The 12,500-nt window shown below is 49.2% G+C and overlaps 2 protein-coding genes across 3 annotated transcripts in view; both read right to left on the bottom strand.

Annotated features, from left to right (window-relative positions):
- mtss1 (MTSS I-BAR domain containing 1) overlaps nt 1-12,500 on the bottom strand; it is a 656,873-nt gene that overhangs the window by 322,335 nt on the left and 322,038 nt on the right. The gene's annotated exons all lie outside the window — the stretch shown is intronic.
- LOC311048838 (uncharacterized protein) lies at nt 5,469-10,847 on the bottom strand. 2 transcript variants are annotated; one of them, XR_014601121.1, is made up of 2 exons: nt 5,762-10,847; nt 5,469-5,669 (listed from the first exon to the last, which is right to left on the bottom strand). XR_014601121.1 is itself a non-coding variant. In XM_084062150.1 (2 exons), the coding sequence occupies exon 2, from the start codon at nt 10,231-10,233 to the stop codon at nt 5,848-5,850; it is 4,386 nt and encodes a 1,461-aa protein (XP_083918276.1). In that variant the 5' UTR covers nt 10,234-10,494; nt 10,587-10,847; the 3' UTR covers nt 5,469-5,847. The 2 variants fall into 2 exon arrangements, 1 of the variants encoding a protein (XP_083918276.1); XM_084062150.1 differs by having other exon boundaries at nt 5,469-10,494; nt 10,587-10,847.

The following is a 12,500-nucleotide window of genomic DNA, read 5'->3' as shown; positions in this document are numbered from 1 at the left end:
AACATGTTTTGAATAGACAAATTACAAGGTGGTGGTATTCAGTGTTATAGGCCTATTGCATAACCGGGGGCATGGCTTCCTAAAGGCCAGTCCACACCAATGCAACTCCTTGCAACATGCAACTACTTGCAACCATTATCCCCAATGGCAGTCACAAGGACCTTAAAACTGTTTTGTTGTAAGGAGTTGTGATTAGTTGCATTGGTGCGGTCTGGCCTTAACAGGCATCGTCCTAGTACAATACCCAAAGGATATTCTCTATAAAGGATTCATAAAACAAAGTGAGAATTTCCTTATCAGCGTAATAAGAGCCATATATACTATAAATCATCGCCACCTTGGTCCCAGGATAGTTAGGGATCTGTTCTCCATCACCACGTCAATCTGGTCCCCTCTGATATATATATATATATATATTTGTATATATATGTGTGTGTGTGCGTGTATATAAATGTGTATATATATGTATATTTATGTATATATATGTATACTGTACATGTATTTTTAACTCACATCTGTCTCTTTAACCCCCTGGGTTTTGAACCCTCAACCCTCCAGCATTTCCTTCCTATTATTCCATCTCACACAGGAAGTGTGTCTCATGATCTGTGTGTGTGTGTGTGTGTGCGTGCGTGCGTGCGCGCGTGAGCGTGCGTACGTACACGCGTACGCAATGATAGTTGATTGCTCACTAAATGGGAGTCAGAGACAGGACGAGAGAGCGAGCGGAAGAGGTAGAGAGAGAGAGAGAGGGGGAGAGATGGAGAGAGGGAGTGTTACTGTTTTAGAAACGAGAAAGAGAGAGAGAGAGAGAGAGAGAGAGAAAAAACGGGTCAGGGAGGAGTGACTCAGTGTGTGGTCACTTTCTCTGATGTGGTGTGTGGGGGGGGGGGGGGGGCATGTGCATAGCTGTGTGTGCATGTCTGCTTCTGAACAGTATGTGTGTGTACTGTATATGCCAGCGGGTGTGTGTGTGTGTGTGTGTGTGTGTGTGTGTGTGTGTGTGTGTGTGTGTGTGTGTGGCGTGCCCACAGGCTGTTGTTAAACCACGGGACCCCGACCATTTGACTTTAGTCTGCAGGAGGCCACACTGTCCCAGTACTGTGTGTACTAATGTTACAGTAGCATGTTGTACTGTTCCAGTATTGTGTGTACTACTGTTACAGTAGCATGTTGTAGGCATACTTTGTGTGTACTACTGTTACAGTAGCATGTTGTAGGCATACTTTGTGTGTACTACTGTTACAGTAGCATGTTGTACTGTTCCATTGTAGTGGAAAAGTACAACACGCTACTGTAACAATACTCACTACTGTTCCTGTACTCAGTCCTGTGTCCTCACCTGGTATCCTAGTATCTTTCATTGTTCTCTCGGCACTGTATGTCACTATTAACCTTGTTGTTTAGTGGCCGTGTGTCTGTCTGAGCTGCCAGCGCCTGTCTGTAAATGACGCGCTGAAGCTCTCCTCTTCCCAGCACTGAGCATCACACTTCAGAGCCCCCTGTGTCCAGTGTTTTTTGGACGGAGCGTACTGGGTGCGGGTCATTTAATCCTCCTCCTGGCTGTGTCTGACAACCCCGTCATTTACGACCCAATGTTGAATCGTTACCACAACCATGAAAAGTCCACGATTACATTGTTTCAGCTAAGCTATTGCTAATAACGTTCAAGCACAACAACGGTTGGACGGTCGGAACACGAGCTAATGTGGGCCCCCCCCCCACAAATAAATGCATTTGAGGGCTGAAGTTGGTTGTTCGATGTCATAGTGATGCTTTTTCTTACAAAAAATCATGTGCACTCACCATGGACAGATACAGACAGAAAACAGCTTAAACAATTCACTCACATTAAATTGAAGTAACTAGAAAAAGTTCTCCTCGGAGCACAGGTCTCCGCCAGGTCAGGTACGTTATTGTGGCCTCCTGGTGGCGCTATAACAGGCCAATGTGAAAAGGGTGCCATTTCTTCCTCGGCATAGTGGGAATGGGCGTGTGAAATTTCACGGAAATCGCAAGCTGCGTTCATGATTTGAGGCATTTTGTTGAAAACGGACCAATCCTGCGAACTTTGGAAGCCAACCTTAGCCAATGAGGATGGAATATGGAAAATCGGACAAATCCGTGATGATCACATGACTATAGAGATACTATGTACCTATTTGCATGACGTTCGGATAAAATCTGTAGGAGTAAATGGGTTTTGCACAAATCGGCCTCCTGGTGGCGCTATAACAGGCCCATGTGAAAAATAGGCCCGTTCTGAATTAGCATCCAGGGAGTGTGTGTGCACACTCCCTGGATGAATTGAAAATTGTGTGCACAGTTTCGGAGCGACCGGGCCAACGGTGCCGGAGATTAGCTGCTCGCAGACAGACGGACGGACGGACAGGGGGTAAAACATACTCTCGCCATGCCTTTCGGCCTGGCGGAGACAATAATGTTTTGCCCATGGTCTCATGTTTGTCTGACCTGTTCGTTCACTGGGTCGAACTCAGCATGCCACCAGACCAGGAAAGTTCTCGTTGTTTGGTTAATGTAGGGTGGAATTATGACCACGGTGTCATTCTACAAGATGCCAGACCTACTACAGCATTTTCTTTGAAAATTTGCATTGTGCAGTCGTCAATGGCATTGTGCGTTCTCACGCACGTTTCCAGCTCGCGCCAGCTATCCATGTTGGCACGGTGCATGTTTCTGCGGTTACATGAGCCACTTTCTTTCAAAAAACGAATCCGATGATTCATTCATTAAATGAGCACACGACTAAAACATCTGACTTACGTCCTGTTTACGCCACATGATAGACTGTTCCTGGCACAAATAAACCAGCAGTTTTATTAGGATAAGCTACTCCTGCACTTCTGTTATTAAATACATGGGCAAAGACGAGGGGGGGAGGGGCTGACTGATGGCCCCCTGAGGGTGTAGCCCATTTCAATTGAAACAGGTGAAACTTCATTTAGATATATGGCCGGGGGCCACACAATACTGGAACAGTACAACATGCTCATGTAGGTTAATCATGAGAGCAGGGGTGTTTTTAGTAATTTGGTAAAATGTGTTATTATATCAATGAATCGACACGAAAACGTCTAATAAATGTTTTATAGTCTGATCTGATTAACCACTTAAGCCTGTATCATATACTTACAAGTCAGCTGTCAAATTGATGGAATTTGTTTTGCCTCATAATCGAGGCAAAAGTGTGAAATAATGGTGAGATTGATTTGAAGTCATATCGCCCATCAGCCGTACTGTTTACTGTAATAGTCACCGGTTAGAATCTGGGTCACAACTCCCCACGTCCCATCTGCCCTCTGTCTTCTCACTGTTATGTCTGGTGTGTGCATGTGTGCGTGCGTGCGTGCCTGCGCTGAGTTTGAAGACAGCAGTGGAAACGGGAAGTGTACAACGCATATCCCAAACTCAGGACAGCACATCAACAAATTGACCCATATCTTTATTTGAGAGGGAGACAGTGTGTGTGTGTGTGTGTGTGTGTGTGTGTGTGTGTGTGTGTGTGTGTGTGTGTGTGTGTGTGTGTGTGTGTGTGTGTGTGTGTGTGTGTGTGTGTGTGTGTGTGTGTGTGTGTGTGTGTGTGTGTGTGTGTAATTTAACAAATGATTTGTATTGTAAGTCACGTGTGTGTGTGTATGTGTGTGTACAGTAAGTGTATGTGTGCGTGTGTGTTACATTCTGCCTGCCATCTGCCATGCTGTCCTGACCACACGCCTACTGGAAAACCACAGGCGTGGAGATATGGGGGGGGGGGGTAGAGTAACAGAGTAGAGAGAAATGAAGGAGAGAGAGGGGAAGGTGAGAGAGGGAGAGAGAGAGAGAGAGGCCGGGTTGTGAACTTTGCTCTATATCAGCAACTCAGAGGACATCAAATATAGGTCACACTCTGTATTACTGTGTTCCACATGAAAACACTTTCAAATTAGAGTGAGTCTGGTTCAAATGAAAACACTTACTGGTACATTAGAGTGAGTGTGGTTCAAATAAAAAAAACATACTGGTACATTAGAGTGAGCCTGGTTCAACTGAAAACACTTACTGGTACATTAGAACGGGAACGCATCTGTGTCATTTTAGATTTTTTTTTAGACTGTGTCCAGTTAGTCCTGTGTCTATTTAAGTCATGTGTTGGCTTCAGCTCACTGTTGGTTAGTTGTATATGGTCGTGTGAGTTTATGTTATGTCTTGCCTCGTTGTTGCCTTGTAGTTAGTTCACCTAGCTTTCCCAGTTTAGTTTTACCCTTACTCCCTCCTTATTCTGTCTGCCTACCTGTGTATTGACCTTGCCTGTACCTGGACTTTGATTACGGTCTACTCCTCTTGTTTGGTGTTAATAAACACTTTAATTTGAGCTGCGTTTGATTTTTGAGCTGCTTAATTTGATGAAAAACATCTTCACTGAACAAACAACAATCGAACATGACACAGAGAAAACACTCACAATCGTAACTCAAACTAACGACCTACAAACTAAGAACCTGTCGACACTCAAACTATAAACCAGCGATGAGAGAATACTCTCTGTGGTGTGGTGGTGGATAAGTACTCATCCCAAGCACCTGGTCAAATGTTACTCAACTATAAGTGAAAGCCGGCGCCCTGTCAAATTGTACTTGAGTTAAAGTACTGGGGTACTTTCTTGTGTTGGTGACATTGTACTGTATATGTAGACAGTGTTAGTGACATTGTACTGTATGTAGACAGTGTTAGTGACATTGTACTGTATGTAGACAGTGTTAGTGAGTGACATTGTACTGTATGTGGACAGTGTTAGTGACATTGTACTGTATGTAGACAGTGTTAGAGACATTGTACTGTATATGTAGACAGTGTTAGAGACATTGTACTGTATATGTAGACAGTGTTAGAGACATTGTACTGTATATGTAGACAGTGTTAGAGACATTGTACTGTATATGTAGACAGTGTTAGTGACATTGTACTGTATGTAGACAGTGTTAGAGACACTGTACTGTATGTGGACAGTGTTAGAGACACTGTACTGTATGTGGACAGTGTTAGAGACATTGTACTGTATATGTAGACAGTGTTAGTGACATTGTACTGTATGTAGACAGTGTTAGTGACATTGTACTGTATGTAGACAGTGTTAGTGACATTGTACTGTATGTAGACAGTGTTAGTGACATTGTACTGTATGTAGACAGTGTTAGTGACATTGTACTGTATGTAGACAGTGTTAGTGACATTGTACTGTATGTAGACAGTGTTAGAGACATTGTACTGTATGTGGACAGTGTTAGTGACATTGTACTGTATGTAGACAGTGTTAGTGACATTGTACTGTATGTAGACAGCGTTAGAGACATTGTACTGTATGTAGACAGTGTTAGTGACATTGTACTGTATGTAGACAGTGTTAGTGACATTGTACTGTATGTAGACAGTGTTAGTGACATTGTACTGTATGTAGTGTGGGACACTGATCAAGGCCAAGACACAGATAGGCAGGGTACAAGCCCAATGAAGGGTTTTTATTCAACCTCTTAGCTCAGAGAGCTCTTGTTATTACGTTATTTGGCAAACTTAAATCATAATAGGGAAATCAACATAAATTCCTCCCAGGTCTGGGGACATTTTCCATTCACATTCACATTTGGTGTTTAAAGCTCGATCCATCAGGTTGCCTATGAAAATAAAAGAGACATTCTTTTAGTTCTCAAATTCACACACAAAGTCATTTAACGGTGTAGGGAATTTAATGTGGGATCTCACTCACCGCCCGAAAGCACCTGTCCAGTCACCAGGAGAGCCAGTGGAGAATGAGGCAGAGTGGCTGCGCTTTTAAATGTTTGTGGGCCACACCTAACTGGCCAGCGCAGGTGTGCGGAGTTGGGGCTGATTCATGATGAGGACAGGTAGGTACCGCCCCTCTATGACGTGTCCCAGGCTGCGCTGCTGTCTGTCTGGCCTCTCTCTGCCTCTCTCCCACTGCTTCTCCCTGGTGAGGTGCTTACCTGTCGGGCGGCGCCCTAGTGAGACTCCACATATCCCCCCCCTAAGCCCACCGCCTGTGCCGGGGGCTTCATTTCCTTCCTCCTCATACATCCTGGACAGGGCGTCTGCGTGCGGGATGTCCTTTCCAGGCCGGTGCTCCACCCTAAAGTTGTAGTCCTGGAGTTCCAAGAACCAGCGCGTCACCCTCGCGTTCCTGTCCTTGTTTGTCGCCATCCACTTCAATGGTGCGTGATCTGTAATGAGAGTGAAAGTGCGTCCCCATAGATAGTAGCGGAGGTGGTGTATGGCCCACTTCACCGCCAAACACTCTTTTTCAACTGTTGCATAGTTTTTCTCGTGGTCTAACAGCTTCCTGCTCACATACGTCACTGGGTGTTCCTCGCCATCGATGACCTGGGCGAGGACCGCTCCAAGCCCGGTGCCGGACGCGTCCGTGTGCAGGAGGAACGGCTGGCTGAAGTCGGGGGCCTTTAACACCGGCTCCTCACAGAGTGCGCTCTTCAGCCGCTGAAACGCCGTCTCCGTTTCGTCCGTCCAGGTTACGTGGTGCGGTAGTTTCTGCCTGGTTAACTCATACAGCGGGGCTGCAACAGTAGAGTAATTGTTAATAAACTTCTGATAATATGATATTAGTCCGAGAAACGACTTTACTTGTTTTTTCGTAGTGGGACGGGGCCAGTCCCGGACGCGCTCCACCTTGCGCGTCTGTGGCTTCACACAGCCCCGGCCAATCGTGTAGCCGAGGTAGTCGGTCTCGGTCAGCCCGAGACGGCACTTCTTGGCGTTGGCGGTCAGCCCGGCGCGTCTGAGGGCCTCGATTACTGCGTCTAGGTGCTGTAGGTGTCGGCCCCAGTCGCAGCTGTGTACGACGATGTCGTCCAGGTAGGCTGCGGCGTAGGCGCGGTGCGGCCGCAGGATTCGGTCCATGAGCCGCTGGAACGTGGCGGGGGCCCCGTGTACGCCGAACGGCAGCACCGTGTACTGGTAGAGGCCCTCGGGTGTGGAGAAGGCCGTCTTTGCTTTGGCCCGGTCCGTCAGTGGTACCTGCCAGTACCCCTTGGTCAGGTCGAGGGTGCTGACGAACCGGGCCGGGCCGAGGCGCTCGATGAGCTCATCGACGCGCGGCATCGGATAGGCGTCGAACGTGGAAACGTCATTCAGCTTCCTGAAATCGTTGCAGAACCGCAGGGAGCCGTCTGGCTTGGGGACGATAACAATGGGGCTGGACCAGGGGCTGTACGACTCCTCGATGACGCCGAGCTCCAACATCTTGGCCACCTCTTCTTTAATCGCCACCCGTCTAGCTTCTGGAATCCGGTAGGGCCGTTGGCGCACCACTTTCCCTGGCGTGGTGCGTATGTCATGCCGTATGGCGTTCGTCCGTCCAGGCAGGTCGGAGAATACGTCTCGGCTCCGTCCCAGCAGCTCCTTGACGTCCTGGCTCTGCGCGGGGGAGAGGTCCTCTCCGAGGGGAACCGGGGGCAGGCTCGGCGGGGCGGACGTGGCGAGTAGGGCGGGTAGGGACAGCGGCGGCGTGGCGTTCCATTTCTTCAATATGTTGATGTGGTATATCTGGTGGCCCTTCCTCCGGCCGGGCTGTGCCACCTTATAGTCGACGGGCCCCATCTTCTCGACCACCTCATACGGCCCTTGCCATTTGGCGAGGAATTTGCACTCGCTGCTGGGAACGAGGACCAACACCTTCTCCCCCACCTGGAGCTCACGGAGAGTGGCGCCCCGGTTGTACGTGCGCGCCTGGTCCCGCTGCGCCTGCTCCATATGCTCACGCACCAGGGGCCAGATCGCCTTGGCCCTGGCCTGGAGGCGCTCAATGTGGTCCACGACGCTGCGGTGGGGGGAGGGTTGACTCTCCCAGGTCTCCTTGGCGATGTCGAGCAATCCACGGGGTCTCCTGCCGTACACCAGTTCGAAGGGGGAGAACCCCGTGGACGCCTGCGGCACTTCCCTGATGGCAAACAGTACAAAAGGGATCAACTGGTCCCAGTCTTTCCCATCAACAGTGGTTAGTTTTTTCAACATTTTCTTTAGTGTCTGATTAAATCTCTCCACGAGACCGTCAGTCTGAGGGTGATATACAGAGGTGCGTATACGTTTCACTTTTAACCATTTGTACAGCAGCGTCATAACCCTCGACATAAAACACGTGCCTTGATCAGTAAGGACCTCCTCGGCTATCCCCACCCGGCTAAACATCATCATAAGTTCGTGGGCCACGGCTTTGGCCGAGGCGGTCCGTAGGGGAATGGCCTCTGGATATCGAGTGGCATAATCAAGAATTACCAGAATGTAGCGGTGTCCGCGGCCGGACTTTGGCAGCGGGCCCACGATGTCCATGGCGAGACGTGAGAATGGCGTGCTGATGATGGGTAGCGGGACCAGTGGGTTGTGGAACGTGGGTCTGGGGGCGGACTTCTGACACTCCGGGCAGCCCTTGCAAAAATCTTCCACGGCCCGCTTAACACCGGGCCAGTAGAAGCGGGCTAGAATGCGCTCGTGTGTCTTTTTCACCCCCAGGTGAGCACCCAACTGGTGCGTGTGTGCTAGGTACAGGACTCGTGACACATATGATTTAGGCACAAGCAGTTGTTCTAACGTTTCCCCCCCCTCGTCTATCACTCCTCTATACAATAGTCCATTTTTAACAAGAAAGTACGGGGGCTTTAGTGTACTCACCCCGTCACATTTCTTCCCATCAATGGCGGCGACACTCTGACGCGCCATCTCCAGCGTGGGATCGCACCACTGGGCGGTGGCGTACTCCCCCCCCCTCGGGGTTTCGGGCGACTCGGGCCTGGGGAACTCGGCGAACGGGTCGGGGTCGCTCGCCGCAGTCGAGACGGCGCGGCCTGGCGGAGAATGGACCTCCTCTTCTCCTGCGCTCGCCTCCTCGTCGTCCGCTGCTGGGGCGCCTGGAGCCTCTTCTGGCGAGGCGCCGCTCTCGGAGCCGGGGGAGGTGGGCCGAAACGCCGGGCAGGCGTGTAGTGGAGCTGGGGGTCCGCTGCGCTCTGCGCGGCGGCGTCGTCGGTGGGGCGGCTTCTTTTGCAGGCCGGGCTTCCAGTACCGCTCGAATAGGACGCAGTCCACGCCGATCAACAGCGGCACGGGGAGGTTCGGCACCACCCCCGCTGGCACCACGGCGTCTCCCCGTGGTGTCTGGACCCGCAGCTGCGTCACCGGGTAGTGGCGGACGTCGCCGTGTACGCACGACACGGGCACGGTGGCGGTGGAGAGGCGGCCTGCCAGGTCGGCGCGGACCAGGGTGACGGCGCTGCCCGAGTCGAGGAGCGCGTGGGCGTCAGCGCCGTCTATCTTCACCGGCAGTCGGGCGTGGCGTCGAGGTCCAGTACCGGTGTGCAGGCAGGGGCGAGCCGGGTCGGAGCTGGCGGCGGTTCCCATGGACACGTCGCGGTCTCGGTCGGGGCAGGACCAGGAAATGTGGTCGGCTTGGCCACATACATAGCAGCGCCTCTGCTGGGCGCCCCGGCCGGGGCCCTCGGCGACGGCCGCGTCGGTGCGGTTGGTGGACGGCGGTGGCGGCTGGGCCCTCCGGCGGTCACGGCTGGGTTTTTCGTCTGGCGCCGTCTTGGGTGCGTCAGCGCGCGTGGACCTCATCATCTCAACGCTGACTTGGTGATTTTCCAACAGAGCTACGAGGGCCTCCAGTGAGGTTGGGCTCACCTGCGAGGCGTAGCGGCGTGCGTCGGGCGGCAAGGATCGGATGCATCTGTCAATGACGATTCGGTCGATTATGGGTGGCTCTCCTCCACTCGTCAGCCAGCTGTGCGTGGTGCGTAACAGGCTCGCTATTTGGGGCCGAGGTGGCTGGGCCGGCTGGTAGGCCCAGTGGTGGAACCGCTGCGCCCGGGCGGGCAGGCTGTAGCCCTGGCTGGCCAATATCGCTTCTTTTAGCTTACGATAGTCTCTGGCATCTGCCATGGTCAGGTCGCGACAAACCCGCTGTGATTCGCCCGTCAGGAAAGGCGCCAGGAGCGAGGCCCACTCTGCTGCCGGCCATCTCTCCCTGGCTGCGGTCCGCTCGAATACCTCAAGATAAGCTTCTATGTCGTCGTCTGGTGACAATTTAGTGAGCACCTCCCGCGGTGCGCGAGTCGTAGAAACATCTCTGGAGATGCGGTCGATTAATTTTTGTACCGCTGCCTGTAAGTCAGTTTGGCTTTTCAGAAGCGCAGTTAAAGCGGTAGAGTGCTCCATGCTGTGGCTTCTTGACGTAGATCAGTGTACCCGTATTCTCCACCATATGTGGGACACTGATCAAGGCCAAGACACAGATAGGCAGGGTACAAGCCCAATGAAGGGTTTTTATTCAACCTCTTAGCTCAGAGAGCTCTTGTTATTACGTTATTTGGCAAACTTAAATCATAATAGGGAAATCAACATAAATTCCTCCCAGGTCTGGGGACATTTTCCATTCACATTCACATTTGGTGTTTAAAGCTCGATCCATCAGGTTGCCTATGAAAATAAAAGAGACATTCTTTTAGTTCTCAAATTCACACACAAAGTCATTTAACGGTGTAGGGAATTTAATGTGGGATCTCACTCACCGCCCGAAAGCACCTGTCCAGTCACCAGGAGAGCCAGTGGAGAATGAGGCAGAGTGGCTGCGCTTTTAAATGTTTGTGGGCCACACCTAACTGGCCAGCGCAGGTGTGCGGAGTTGGGGCTGATTCATGATGAGGACAGGTAGGTACCGCCCCTCTATGACGTGTCCCAGGCTGCGCTGCTGTCTGTCTGGCCTCTCTCTGCCTCTCTCCCACTGCTTCTCCCTGGTGAGGTGCTTACCTGTCGGGCGGCGCCCTAGTGAGACTCCACAGTAGACAGCGTTAGAGACATTGTACTGTATGTAGACAATGTTAATGACATTGTACTGTATGTAGACAGTGTTAGTGACATTGTACTATATGTAGACAGTGTTAGTGACATTGTACTGTATATGTAGACAGTGTTAGTGACATTGTACTGTATGTGGACAGTGTTAGTGACATTGTACTGTATGTAGACAGTGTTAGTGACATTGTACTGTATATGTAGACAGTGTTAGTGACATTGTACTGTATGTAGACAGTGTTAGTGACATTGTACTGTATATGTAGACAGTGTTAGTGACATTGTACTGTATGTAGACAGTGTTAGTGACATCGTACTGTATGTAGACAGTGTTAGTGACATTGTACTGTATGTAGACAGTGTTAGTGACATTGTACTGTATGTGGACAGTGTTAGTGACATTGTACTGTATATGTAGACAGTGTTAGTGACATTGTACTGTATGTAGACAGTGTTAGTGACATTGTACTGTATGTAGACAGTGTTAGTGACATTGTACTGTATATGTAGACAGTGTTAGTGACATTGTACTGTATGTAGACAGTGTTAGTGACATTGTACTGTATGTAGACAGTGTTAGTGACATCGTACTGTATGTAGACAGTGTTAGTGACATTGTACTGTATATGTAGACAGTGTTAGTGACATTGTACTGTATGTAGACAGTGTTAGTGACATTGTACTGTATGTAGACAGTGTTAGTGACATTGTACTGTATATGTAGACAGTGTTAGTGACATTGTACTGTATGTAGACAGTGTTAGTGACATTGTACTGTATGTAGACAGTGTTAGTGACATTGTACTGTATATGTAGACAGTGTTAGTGACATTGTACTGTATGTAGACAGTGTTAGTGACATTGTACTGTATATGTAGACAGTGTTAGTGACATTGTACTGTATGTAGACAATGTTAATGACATTGTACTGTATGTAGACAGTGTTAGTGACATTGTACTGTATGTAGACAGTGTTAGTGACATTGTACTGTATGTAGACAGTGTTAGTGACATTGTACTGTATATGTAGACAGTGTTAGTGACATTGTACTGTATATGTAGACAGTGTTAGTGACATTGTACTGTATGTAGACAGTGTTAGTGACATTGTACTGTATGTAGACAGTGTTAGTGACATTGTACTGTATGTGGTCAGTGTTAGTGACATTGTACTGTATGTAGACAGTGTTAGTGACATTGTACTGTATGTAGACAGTGTTAGTGACATTGTACTGTATGTAGACAGTGTTAATGACATTGTACTGTATGTAGACAGTGTTAATGACATTGTACTGTATGTAGACAGTGTTAGTGACATTGTACTGTATGTAGACAGTGTTAATGACATTGTACTGTATGTAGACAGTGTTAGTGACATTGTACTGTATATGTAGACAGTGTTAGTGACATTGTACTGTATGTATACAGTGTTAATGACATTGTACTGTATATGTAGACAGTGTTAGTGACATTGTACTGTATGTATACAGTGTTAATGACATTGTACTGTATGTAGACAGTGTTAGTGACATTGTACTGTATGTAGACAGTGTTAGTGTCATTGTACTGTATATGTAGACAGTGTTAGTGTCATTGTACTGTATGTAGACAGTGTTAGTGACATTGCACTG

This window comes from Gymnoscopelus microlampas (genome assembly GCF_963454915.1).
Source record: "Gymnoscopelus microlampas genome assembly, chromosome: 7".
NCBI classification, from domain to species: domain Eukaryota; kingdom Metazoa; phylum Chordata; class Actinopteri; order Myctophiformes; family Myctophidae; genus Gymnoscopelus; species Gymnoscopelus microlampas.
Note: the sequence above shows the minus strand (reverse complement) of the source record. Positions and strands in the feature narration are given on the sequence as shown.

Excerpts from the sequence above, each read along its gene's own strand:
- LOC311048838 (XM_084062150.1), bottom strand. The coding sequence starts at position 10,233 with ATGGAGCACTCTACCGCTTTAACTGCGCTTCTGAAAAGCCAAACTGAC.